This window comes from Puma concolor, chromosome F2 (genome assembly GCF_028749965.1).
Source record: "Puma concolor isolate L17-30 chromosome F2, mPumCon1.1.hap2, whole genome shotgun sequence".
Lineage (NCBI taxonomy): Eukaryota > Metazoa > Chordata > Mammalia > Carnivora > Felidae > Puma > Puma concolor.
This window is the reverse complement of record NC_141684.1, coordinates 34042402-34055372: the sequence shown is the minus strand read 5'-3', so window position 1 is coordinate 34055372 and position 12971 is coordinate 34042402. Positions and strand designations below refer to the sequence as shown.

General features: G+C 34.4%; 1 protein-coding gene across 49 annotated transcripts in view; it reads left to right on the top strand.

The window, feature by feature from the left end:
* RIMS2 (regulating synaptic membrane exocytosis 2) overlaps nucleotides 1-12971 on the top strand; it is a 614335-nt gene that overhangs the window by 451887 nt on the left and 149477 nt on the right. For 37 of the 49 annotated variants that reach the window (XM_086695440.1, XM_086695424.1, XM_086695420.1 and 34 more), the window contains one exon: nucleotides 7497-7597. The exons of the other annotated variants lie outside the window; for them this stretch is intronic. In XM_086695440.1, the coding sequence (XP_086551566.1) occupies nucleotides 7497-7597 (101 nt within the window). The remainder of the gene's footprint in view (nucleotides 1-7496; nucleotides 7598-12971) is intronic. 49 annotated transcript variants of the gene reach the window in all.

The following is a 12971-nucleotide window of genomic DNA, read 5'->3' as shown; positions in this document are numbered from 1 at the left end:
CTCTGTCTCACAAACTGTGAGATCATGACCTGAGCTGAAACGGAGAGTCAGACCCTTACCTGCTGAGGCACCCAGGTACCCCTCTCAGCATTTCTACGTATACTTAAACATTTATTTCTAAATGAACATAAATGCAAAGTTGCATTTAAATTTCTTTATTATGCTCCTCTCAAACAGTCCATGCAGTCTGTGATATGCATAAGAGTGGATGCAGTTGAAATATCTCATGACTTACGTTAATTAGGCCCCAGATGTGGGACACAGTGTTCTTTCATAATATGTCATACCCAAATATAATAAGATGGGGACAAGTCACCTACACAGGGCATTAATATGTGTTACTCTGTGGGTTATCTCTTCCTTAATGTAGATTTTATCCATCAGGAAGATGGCAGAATATTTAAAGTGCTTAACACATATAGGGAATAGTATATTAACCCAATGAATCCGACTCATGTTTGTATCTTTTTTAAAAAAAGAGTTTATTTTGAGAAAGACAGAGAGAGAGTGGGGGGGGGGCAGAGAGAGAGGGAGGGAGAATTACAAGCAGGCTCTACACCGTGAGCACAGAGTCCAGTCAGGGGTTTGATCCTGACCTGAGCTGAGACCAAGAATCAGACGCTTAACCAACTGAGCCACCCAGGAGCCCTATCACATTTGTATATTTTATCAGTGGTTATTGCACTTTCTCTTAGAAACAATATTAACAATAATCATTGTATTCCTTCTCCAAGGGACTTTTACTTAAAAATTTAGTTTCTCCTTTAAAATGTATCTTGTTTTTTTCAAAGATACAGGAATTATGACTAACAAGTTAAAAATAACTAAGTTGATAGAAAGTTACTAATATTTTCTTTTAAATATGTCAGTATACGTGGGGGAAACATACAGTAAAACAATTATCACTTGATCTTGTCTGAAAGATCCTCCTAGCCTCCTAGATTAGATCATCCTTATGATTCTTTTTGCTGGGCAAATTCTCTGGTTTAATGAACTTCTCAATATAGTTTGTGTCTATCTCTCTTTCCTAGGCTTGCTCTTAGAGTGCTCTCTCTGTCTCTTTCTCTCTCAATCTCCTCCCACCTTCTTTCCTCCCTTCCTCTTTCGTTGTCTTTCTCCTACCCTCTATTCTTCCTTCATCTCCTTTCTGTCCCTGTCTCCTTAGACACACACACACACACACACACACACACACACACACACACACACTGTAAATTTTAATAAATGCAATGCCAGGGCAAACAGAGTAGGAATTTCTAGACCAGGTATAATACTGCTAGAAATACATTCCAGAAATATATATTTCTAGGTATAATATAAATATATCCTATTTATATTAATGAAATAGATATGATAATATAAAAGAACAAACACTTAAAAATTATTTTGGCATCAGAATTAACCAACCAGATAGTTATATAGCAGAAAGAATCATAGAGAGTATCTGGTCCCAAATGATTAATTTTACAGAAAGTGAATTTTATATCCGGAAAGGTAAATTAGGTACTTACAGTTAGAAGGCTTGTGAAATTAACACTTAAACCCAAGTATTTTCTCTTCTTATCTTTTAAACTAGTGCTGTTTTTAAGATTTTAGATTCATTCCTGTATAGCATAAATACACCCATCACCCTAAATCTGGACAGTTGCAAAGCCCCATCAACCCTGTGATGGTTATTTGCACTGCACTCTCCATGCACAAAACCGTGACCTTCCCCTGTAGCCCAACCATATCCTGATTTTAAATGTTGAAACCTAAAATGGTGCTAAAATCCAAGTCATCTGAGTGATAAAACCTCAGTAAGTCTATTTACTGAATTTAGATGTCAAAACCAGATATGCTCTGTTTCCTCGTATCACTAGGTCACTCTTAATAACGTATGTCCGAAAGTAGTCTAAATATCAGTTTCTTTTGACTATAGGAAAAGGAGTCTGTGCAGTTTGCTATAGCATCTCCTTTGAAGTATTATTTAATGAATATGGCAGAGAGGTAGCAGAGAAACAGCAGACAGATACATATAGTAGCAGGTAACCTAGATATCCAAAATAGATTATTAAGGTTTAGAACGTAATTTAAAAGCCTATGAGCCTCAAGGTAGTACAACAGTTTTGTAAGTTTCTAGAGTCTTTATTTTTCCGTTAATTCCAAGTTTGACTTAGGCATATATGGAGTTCAGTTTTCCTACATTCTTAGGAATGAAAAAAAAAGATCATTTTATAAGCAAACACATTATAAACCAAATCAAATTATATCTTTCATTCCCAATGTGTTAACTCCTAGTAACCACAGTAGAAACTTCTTCAGAATTGATTTATTTGGAAATAAGTATTCCTCAAAACTTGTATATCTTAGCTACTCAGTTTAAGCTTACGTGTGCTCAAGCAAAGGGAAAAAGAGACAAACCAAGAAACAGACACCTAACTATAGAGAACAAACTGATGGTTGGGTGAAGTAGGTGATGGGGATTAAGGAGGGCACTTGTGATGAGCACCAGATGTTGTATGAAAGTGTTATCACTATATTGTGCACCTGAAATTCATATTACGCTGTGTGTTACCTAACTGGAATTTAAATGAAAACTTAAAAAAAGACTGTTTACACTTTAAAACAAAATGCTTCCATTGGCCCCAGTACTGATGCAGAAATAATTTAGTACATAATTTATCATTTTTATCCCCATATTTATTTGCATACTTTTAAAATGTAACTTGTTCCAGTGTTAAATAACAACCCAAATGCTTTTATTTAAAAAATAAATATATATCCCTAAGATAAATTTAGCAATGAATGGCTGTATGTTTACATTAAAAAATTTATTTAACATTTGTTTCCAAAGCATTTTTATCAAATCATTACAAAACCATCCAAGTACTTGGATTTTCCCATCCAAGTACTAACCAGGCCCGACCCTGCTTAGCTTCTGAGATCAGACGAGATCGGGCGCGTTCAGGGTGGTATGGCCATAGACAAAACCATAGGTTTTCAAACTGAATAATTTGTCCTTTTTCACAAAAATATGATGCTTTGTGTTTTTTAAAGTATTTTATCCTGTATAGTGTATAGCCATGTAGACATTTTATAAACTACATATTGACCCCAATAAGAAAACAATAGCACTTAATTTCAATAGCCAGTGATACGTGCTAACATTCTGGTATAGAAACCTTCATTTTTTCCCCTTATCCCTTTGTCTTTTGTATAGGTTATGTGCATATATATTTTTATGAATATATATATAGTTTTTTAGATTATAGTTCAGAAACTATAGTACTATATCACCATTTAATGTTTTATAATTACTAATTGCAGTGTCTTTATATTTACGGATGTGAATGCACATGCACATCACATGCACTACTTCATGGATGCATTTATCTTATAGATACACCACGAGTGCAATTCACCAACCCCTATAGTCGGACATCTAGAGTTTCTTCTCCCAGGTCTTTACAATTTTCAAGCAATGTGGCAGTAGATATACCTGTATGTACATCCTGCACATTGATTTATTTCTTTAGGAACAATCCTGGGAAGTGAAATTTCAGGTTCAAAAACATGACCACTGTAAAGCCTTTTGATGCACAGCACCAAATATGTAGTATTTTGAAACAGTTTACGTTTTATCATTGTACATCACATTCCTATAAATGACCATCAGTTTTTTTGTCAATAGCTGTCAATGACTGTCAATCTGAAAAATAAGTTTTTTCACAGTTAGCCGATATTGAAAGAACAGTTAAAATGTTCAGTAAAATCAGGGACAATATTTTTTTTACTCTGCCTTTGAAAATAAAATAATATAGGGGCGCCTGGGTGGCTCAGTTGGTTAAGCAGCCGACTTCGGCTCAGGTCATGATCTCACAGCCCGTGAGTTCGAGCCCCGCGTCGGGCTCTGTGCTGACAGCTCAGAGCCTGGAGCCTGTTTCGGATTCTGTGTCTCCCTCTCTCTGACCCTCCCCCGTTCATGCTCTGTCTCTCTCTGTCTCAAAAATAAATAAACGTTAAAAAAAATTTTTTTTAAAGAAAATAAAATAATATAACAAAATACTACATTTCTCATTTTTCTCATATATATTTTTATTTATTTTTATTTATCTCATTATATCTTATGTAGCCATTTTTAACAATGTCTATTCTTATTCTTCTGACTGGCGAAAGGTATCAATAAGTTGTTTTTATAGTCTACCCTACTGAAAGTAGAAAATAGACACATATAACCATGCTTTCTCCTGTGCAATTGTCACCTAGCAGTAAGCAAATAGCTACATACACTGATCATACCTTTTTCTTTATTGCATTCATTTGGTACATACCTAAATGCTGAGTTTAGCACTTAGAGATTACGTGAATTTGGCCCTTTTAAGCTTTGTTCGTTTGGAATACGTGAATTCTGTCAGTGTCACCATTATAGTCTGTAATCTTGTTTCGTTTTGTGCCTCTTCAACCTTGTATTTTCTCACAAGAAAAGTCTTGTAAACTAGGATTCAATGCGATAGTTACCAAAAGTAATTTTTTCCTTTCCTTGATAGTTTGGCAAAATATACTTAATTTTTAAAAAAAATATGTTTCTACTATAGTATAATACACTTCTTTAACTTCAAAAATTGTCTCAGATAATATTTTATGTTCAGATTACATTTATTATGTCTCTATGTATTTCATGAAAATGAATTAGATTTGTTAAAGTGGCCCTTTATCACATTGTTATTAATTATTTGGGAAGTTTCAATAGAAGACAGTTTTCTATTTCCTATAATGGATCTCTTTACCAGTAGGATAGTTTTCTCTCTAAGGATATTATTGTTTGTGAAGTGTTTATCTTATGAGAATAGGTCGATAAAAATGTAGAAAAGGAATGGAACGCTTCATACGAGCCAAATAGTTTGGAGCAAGAAATGTGTGGTTTGTCCTAAGGATTAGCCTCCTGGGAGAATTTAAAGTTCTAAGCTAAACATATTTATACAAGTTTGTTGACTGTATATCCACTAAGATAGTCACTTGAGAGATCATTAGTTAAGGCTCTAACAAAATTTTTTTTCGTTTAAGGACTGTCTATAGATGATAATTGAGTCTGGAGATGAAAGATGTGTTTGAGATTGGAATTTAGTTGATAACATACTTAAATAATTATATCACTCTATTTGCATCTTTGTTTACTTAGAGCAAATACAGATTAATCTTCTTCTTAGGCCCCCCAATGATCTGTTAAATATAAGTGATGTTCCATAAACCTGATTCTACAAAATCTTTAAACCATTACTAAGGAGAAAGGCTCTTTTGCAAAGCAATATTAAATCAGTGTGGGTTTTTTTGTTTGTTATTTTAATAAAAAAACATTATGCTTTAATGCAGGGATCAGCAAACCATTGCCCACAGACCATATCTGGCCCGCTGCCTGCTTTGTAAATAAGGTTTTAATAGAACATTGCCACTCATTTGTGTATGCACACTCTATACCTGCTTTCATGTTACAATGGCAGAGTTGTGGCAGAAAACATACGGTCTGCAAAACCTAAGATATTTATTATCGGGCCCTTTTACAGAACAAGTTTGTCAACTTCTGCCAGTATATATCACATGACTACCTAGGAATTAGAAAGAATTTAATGTAGCTTCATAGGAGGCTGATGTCCAGAAAATAGTCTAAATATTAGAAAATGCATATGTATGTGTGTATGTGTATATATATCTATATGTATGTTACATAAATTTATATATGTATATATAAAATGTGTCTTAACTTTGTCTATTGGTGCTATTCGAATTAATATAGTATCTTGCTACTATGATATCAAAATGAAACTTTTTAAAAGAACTTCCCACTCAATTTAGTTAATATTCTTTAAGTACACATAATTTCTTTGATGCGGGGATAGCTTTTTTTGTTCCCTTGCCCTTGAAGAAAATAAACATGTTTTCCTGAGAATATCTCTGGAGGTACAAATAATTCCAATGTTGTATTTTAATAGACAAGTAGACATTTATACTTGACTGTATTTCACATTCGTATCATGGAAGCACTCACTTGATTTTATGTTTTATTCAATTTATATTAACATTCCCAACACCCTCATCCCCTATTTTATAATTTGGCACAGAATTAATCACTCAAATCATTATTAAAACAAGACTCTTAAAAAGAATAATTTGGCTCACTTTATTGAATAGTTGACTTAAATTTTCTGTTATACTTAGAGGTCATGGAATATAGACTCTTTTATTCAAGATACATTCTTTTATTCAAGATTTTCGTACTCCTTTTTGGAATTTTTTCCTTTTTTAAATCTTATTTTAATTAACAGATTTTTACTCAGAATTTGTCACTAATGGAGAATTATCTGATATACAATGACATTGTTTTCAGGATGACTACTAAAATACTTATTTTTGAATGGGCACACTTTTGTCTAGAGATCTTAACTTGCGGTTTCTAAAAAGTTATGATGTTAAGTGAAGGGCATATATGTGTATGTTTACATTTCTACCCACACTCAGTGGTTATGAATTTACATGACAACATTTTGTTGTAGATACCCACTTGAGCCCAGTAAGCTGTGGTTATTTTTCCCAGTTTGTATATTTGTAGTATGCAATTGAGATTTTGTTTTTCCACTATGCATATTTATGAGAAATGGAATTTTCCTATAAAATCTCTTTGATTAAAGTTATAAATATACCTTAAAAACATTTTTTCATGTTTGCTAAGATTTGCTAACTGAATTTAGTTCTTGTTCTAAGCAAAGTTTTTAAAGACCCTCTTGATACCTATAATTGATGTGTTTGTAGGTAGGACCTGTTATAGAGAGTATTAATCTTATTCTATAATAGGCTTACCATCTCACTTTCTCACCTCCTTCCATGTTTTGTTTTGTTTTGTTTTGTTTTTTTCTGAAATGATTTCAGTGTCTTTACTGGCATGGTATGTTCTCAGGAGTATTATTCCGAGTGCTTCTTTCTTGGCCCTGGTTCTAGAAAATTCAAGTTCAAAAGATCCATACAAGCTGGGGCAACCTGCTTTCACACATGTGCTAGTTTTATGATAATGGTTTCTAAACACAACTGTAAAATTGTATTTGAAGCCAATTAGACTTACAACTATTTTTCAATAAATAAAGCAGCAAATCCTGATGAATTATAGGCTAAAGTTTTACAGTATTATTGCTGTCAAGTTTATGTGTTATCAAATATATTCTCCTGGGCGTACATGTACCAGAAAGTGTTTTCTCTCTAGTTGAGATTTGTTGTTCTGTTAAAACTCATTTACATCTTACTCAGATTAAAACTTTTTTTTTTACATATTTAGTCATCATGCTTTTGTTCACCAAATTGAATACTTTTAATAAACTCAAGAAATAATAGATGACATTTAATTTGTACGTACTACCTTGAATGAAAGTGATATATCAGCCTAGCATTTCTTCTATTATACATCCTGTAAGTGGGGCTCAGAAATAAGAACTGAACATTAACTTTATGGGTTTTTTTCTACTCGATAGGTGCTATGGATATAGACGAGAGAAATCGCCAAATGAAAATTAACAAATACAAACAGGTAGCCGGATCAGACCCCAGACTGGAGCAAGATTACCATTCAAAGGCAAGACATTTTTCTTTTTAAAAGTTGTAAGATAATCAATTAATCATATGAAACCATCAGGTTTTCTTCAACTTCTGAATGCACATTAGTTAGACACGAACATATAATGCAATGGCCCCATGATTATTATTATGCTAAAATTTATAATGTGTTTATATTTCAACTTTTAGAGATAGAAATTGCCTTATTAAAAAATCACTATATAATATAGGAGATTAAAGAAATGAAAATCTTCAATGATCTAAAGAACTAATCTTTTAGAATTTTTTATTTTATAAAATCTAAAAGGCCCCAACACCCTCAAAATGTTTAGGGAGAATAGCTGTGGTTTTCCCATACCTAGGAATTTTTTTCAATTTCATAGTATTTTAGTTGAATCTGGTTTATTAATGAGTGGTTAGAACAAAATACATACCCATGAGCTCTTGTAAGGAGTTCAAAAGGTTTTTTATTGAGAATCCTTTTTAGCTCCTTTTTGGGAATAAGTTGAGGTATGAGATCTACTGAGGGAGGCTCTTCTCCTTCACTGCCTTTATATTTTCAAAACATTTTTAGGTTCATGATATCATTCATAGTCAAAGTCATGAAAAGACTTTTCTCTGATGTAGCTATTTAAGATTTTATAAGAGAACGAAAATAGCAAAACTTATGACATTTAATTATTACGTGTTCTGTGACTCAGTAATGTAATCGTTGCAATCATGCAATACTTGTGGTCTATATCTGTGTATTAGAGAAGAGCTGTTTGGATTTTTATACATTAGGTCTATTTTATCCTTACCTACTTAACCTTCAGTTTCTCTCCATTATACTCCATTCTTTGGTAAAGTCAAGACTTACTAAGTGAAGCGTAACTGGCTAGGTTGGATATGCATATGTGGTAGGTAGCACAGGTTTCTAGTTTCCCCCGAAACTAGAAACTAGACCTAGTTCCTAGGTCTCGTACAACCTAGAAGAGGCAGAGATTCCTACATCAGCATCATCCTCCAAACCACCAAGCTCTTCCTCAAATTACATGAATACTCACATGGTGAATGTAGAATTGTTCATCATGGAATTCTGGTGTGCTAGAAATGACATAGGCCTAAAGCCAGAGAAAGGTAAATTCAAGACAAATAAAAATAGCCCTGCCTTTACTCAGCAGGCCCTAAACTTCTATAATATTTTTTTCTAAAATAAAAATATGAATCGAACTTCAAATAGGTTCCGTGGATTTCATGGAAAATAGTTTTGTAGTGATATAGTACTTCAGACACATCCCTAACCTTTTGAACTTGATGTCAGAAATGATATCTGTGTCTTCCCAGACTTTGTTGTATTTCTTCTTAGGGCTAAATAGACACACTTTTTCTTTTGTGGCATCTCTTCTACTCTAATCTCTCATTTATTCATTTTATAGAATCCAAATACCAAGGCATGTAGTCCTAATAAAATAAGATATTAAAACTTGTAGAAACATGTCTTCCACTAACACCCGTTTGTTTTATTTGTTTATCTCCCAATATACTTTAGGAAAGAATATAGATGATTTTTTAAAATACATAGAATACTCTCAATAATATTGAGGCCAAACAGTGTGTATATATATGTATATGAAAATTAATATGTAGAGTTTGATGTTTATTTAAGTAATAATGTTTATTTTTTTAATTAGCCATATTTATTATTTTTAAATGATCTCAGAAGATATTTTTTGAAAGGGTAGCCCCTAACATTTCAATAGAGAATGCTATGCAGTTCATTGGTACAGTATTTATTTGGAGCTCAACTCTGGAGAAATGATGCTCTTTTTAAAATAGTAATGTTTTCACAAAATTTCACAAAATATTTTTATTACAGCATAACTGCTGTATATAAAACCATATTATCATTTTCTCTTTCCTTATTTATCTCCCTAGAATTAGGTAATATAGGCCACATAGTGTGCAGAACTTTTCAAATGTGGACCAGAGGTCTATATTAATCCATTTAACTCTTAATCTAATACACTAAGTTAGTGTTCTGGGAGCAGGGGACAATGTAGAAAGGAGAAGAGTTTTTCTCCGTTCATTTTGCACACCTGATCCTCATACTTGTCACTTTGTTCCCAGCAGTTTTGTCCTTTAAGGACCCATTCGCCAATTTCAAAGAGGCCCATCACAAGGAAAGCAATCCAACTAAAGTAATTTACGTTATAATATGAAGAAGACAATGCAGAAATAGTGTCATTTTTTAAAAACCTTTAAATACAACTAAAACTCACATTGGTAGAATTGCAGGCAATAACAATGTAAAAAAAAACTCAGTTAAAAACAAAGTATTTTTGACAAATAGGTCACCACTGTTAACTAAACTGTTCCCTTTATTAGACTTTATTCTCTTCTCTACGCTGAGAATACATATTCAGTGCCAGCCTTAAGTGTTTTAAATGGACTTTCAAGACAACACAGGCAATAGGGACACCAGAAAAGGGAGACAGGTTGGGGCAGGTTAGGAGTGGCTACATATGGGCTGTTTATAAGTTGGACGTTTGTAAACAGGAGTACTTAGAGACTCCGGTGTCATCAAAGTGACAGCAGTAAATGAGTGTAGTGCAGCAGGTGAGAAGAGTGCCTGGACTCAAGCAAACTCCCCCTGGGTGCCTTTGGGTTGGTTAACCCCTTATTCTCAGTTTCTTTATCTGTTAAACCAGGCTTTGGGATCTATTTCAGAGGGTCATGATTGGGATGAAAAGAGATGATGTATAGAAATGGCTTAGCATTTAGTGAAGTGCGGAATAAGTGGTGCAGATAATATTTGCTTTAATTTTCACAATAACAACAGCAAATGTAATCATGGGCATGAGAAATTAATATGACAAGGTCAGAACGAAACGGTGAAGAAATAATTGAGCTAATGAAAAGGATTCTAGGGCAACTCAGAGGTCATTGAATGTTCCTTTTATTCTCAGAGAATTCAAGCATCAGAAATCTAAAAGGAAAAATTCAATTTAGGGGGAAAGAATTTATGAATCTTCAAGGGATATGGATTTAAAAAAAAAAAACAAGAGGCTGAAACATGATGTGTGGTGAGAAATTACAAACTAAATTGCTGAAATGAAGAAATTAGGTTATCAGGGTTGATGTTAAATGAGCCTGGCCCTTGGAAAGCAGTTAACGGGCACACATGTAGGCCTGGCCGTTTCACTGCTCCTTAATCTGAATACTGAAAGACTACATTTATAAAAAGTAAAATTGTAAACATGGATAGGTGGGCTTGTACAAATCACTAAGAAAATGCTTGAAAATACATATATTTAGGAGAAGCGAAGAAACGGAGGCTTATTTTATAGCAGTGATTGAAATAAAATGCTTGGGAAAATTTTTTGGCCTAAGCAGAAAAGTTGAATTGCTAGCAGCATATAACACAGGCCAGCAACAGAACAGCTGAAGTAGGCTTTGTGCCCACTGGAGGGATTGCTGCTGAAGCATCCAGAACCTGGTACTCACATGAAACAGACCCCGCTGTGCTGGTGTGAGTGAGGTGGGATCCTCTAACGAATAGAGCAGAAAAATTCCAATAGGAGTAATCTCAGTAACTCAGTCTCTACTCTGCAAGGCCCTCACGGAGGAAGTTAAAATGTCCCAGAGGAAGTAATGAAGCTTCCTTTCTTGGAAGAAGCAGTTTATTATTTCGTACACAGAGGCAGGATTCAGATTTTCAAGAAACTCTGATAAGCTTCGTCCAGCCAAATATCTGACAGAATGGCCTCATCTTTAAAAATCAGAATTAAGGTCCCCTATCTGTGGTCTCCATCCCTGGCCAGGTCAAGAAATCTTACCACTCACTGATGAGGATAACACGGCAGGAATGCCGGTGGCTGCATCTGGATTTCTTCAGTGCAACACCCCCTTTCTCTACCCTTCTATTCTGCTGTGTTGCCTTCATTTCTTTATAACCCTGCAGTCAGCTAGCTTCAAGATCTGTAGCAAAATCCCAAGAGAAACTCCTGGAATTAAGTGAAGTTGCTCACATGGGAGCATAGGAGGAAAAAAGAGACAAGTCACGTTACCCGGAAGCATTCTTACTACCAAGCTTCCAAACTTCGCCAAGGTTCTGAGAAAGTCAGAGTGTGGGTGCAGTTGTCACTTCTTAACATTCTCTCCTCTCCTTCCCCAGTTGAGGGTGACTTCTGTCCCGAGTTCTGCATACTTTAGATTGCTTTCTGGCCCCAAACCAGGCCATAACCCTTCTGGACTGTCGGGCTGCTTGTCTTGGAGCCAGACAGCTTCCAAGCCTTTTATTAGTCACCTGCTGTGTACTTGTCTGCAATCAGTCTCTGGTTGTTCCTTTATCAAGTATATTTATAAAGAGAGATAAAGCTAGCTTTTAAAATGTAGGTTATTAAGCTAGTAAGTAAGAGCAGCCATATATAATATGGCCCCTGAAGCACAAGAGATATTACTGGTAGTCTTATCCAGGTCAGATTGAAACAACTTCAGTCTCACCTACAAACTTGACAAATGGCTATATAAGCCTAATGAAAAGAGAGTTGGAAATTGAAATGAAAAAGGAACTAGAGAAAAATCATATTTTAAAAGCCTCTATATTCTCTTTTGCCTCTTCCGTATTTTCTTATTCATGCCAGTGAAGGTAGATTTCTCATCTATAGTCTATTACATCCACCAAATAGAATTTAAAACTAATGAAATATTTTTCTATATACATTTATGTAATTTCTTCTTTATCTGTGAGATAAATAAAGGAATGGATGATCAATATATCTTCATGGGAGAAGAGGCCATTGGAAGTATACCTTCTTGCCATTTGTGTGCATTATTCATAACCACAGTAGCAGCCATGTTCACAGCACAACTTTTGAAGTCTTGATTACAGTAATAGAGATACATAGCCAGTTTTGTTAGTCAGTCTGCAATTTGTTTTTAGTGACTATGATTAAATATAGACTGCAGAGTAGTATTAAAAATGTGGACTCTCAAACCAAACTGCCTGGGTTCAAATCCTACCTGTCAATATTTGAGTGGCCTTGGGCATGTTAGTTAACATCCTTGTGCCTAGGTTTCTTATTCTGGAAGATGTGCTAAAATATAGTACCTACCTCATAGGATTGCTTTCAAGATGAAATCTATTTATGTATATGTATAGCTCAAACAGAGTTTGGAATGTAGTAAGGAATACGTAAATGTTAGCTGTGATATGATGATGGTGGTGGTGATGATGATGATGATGGTGGGGAAGAAGAAAAAGAAGAATCATTTCCAGCAGATAACTTGCTCTTACCAAAGCCCTTCGGGGCTCAGGTCTATATTTGTTGCCATCAACAATCTACTAGGTACAGCTAAGCATATCTTAAGGTAATCCTAAAAATATATGGGTGGAAAGGGAGCTAAAGTAT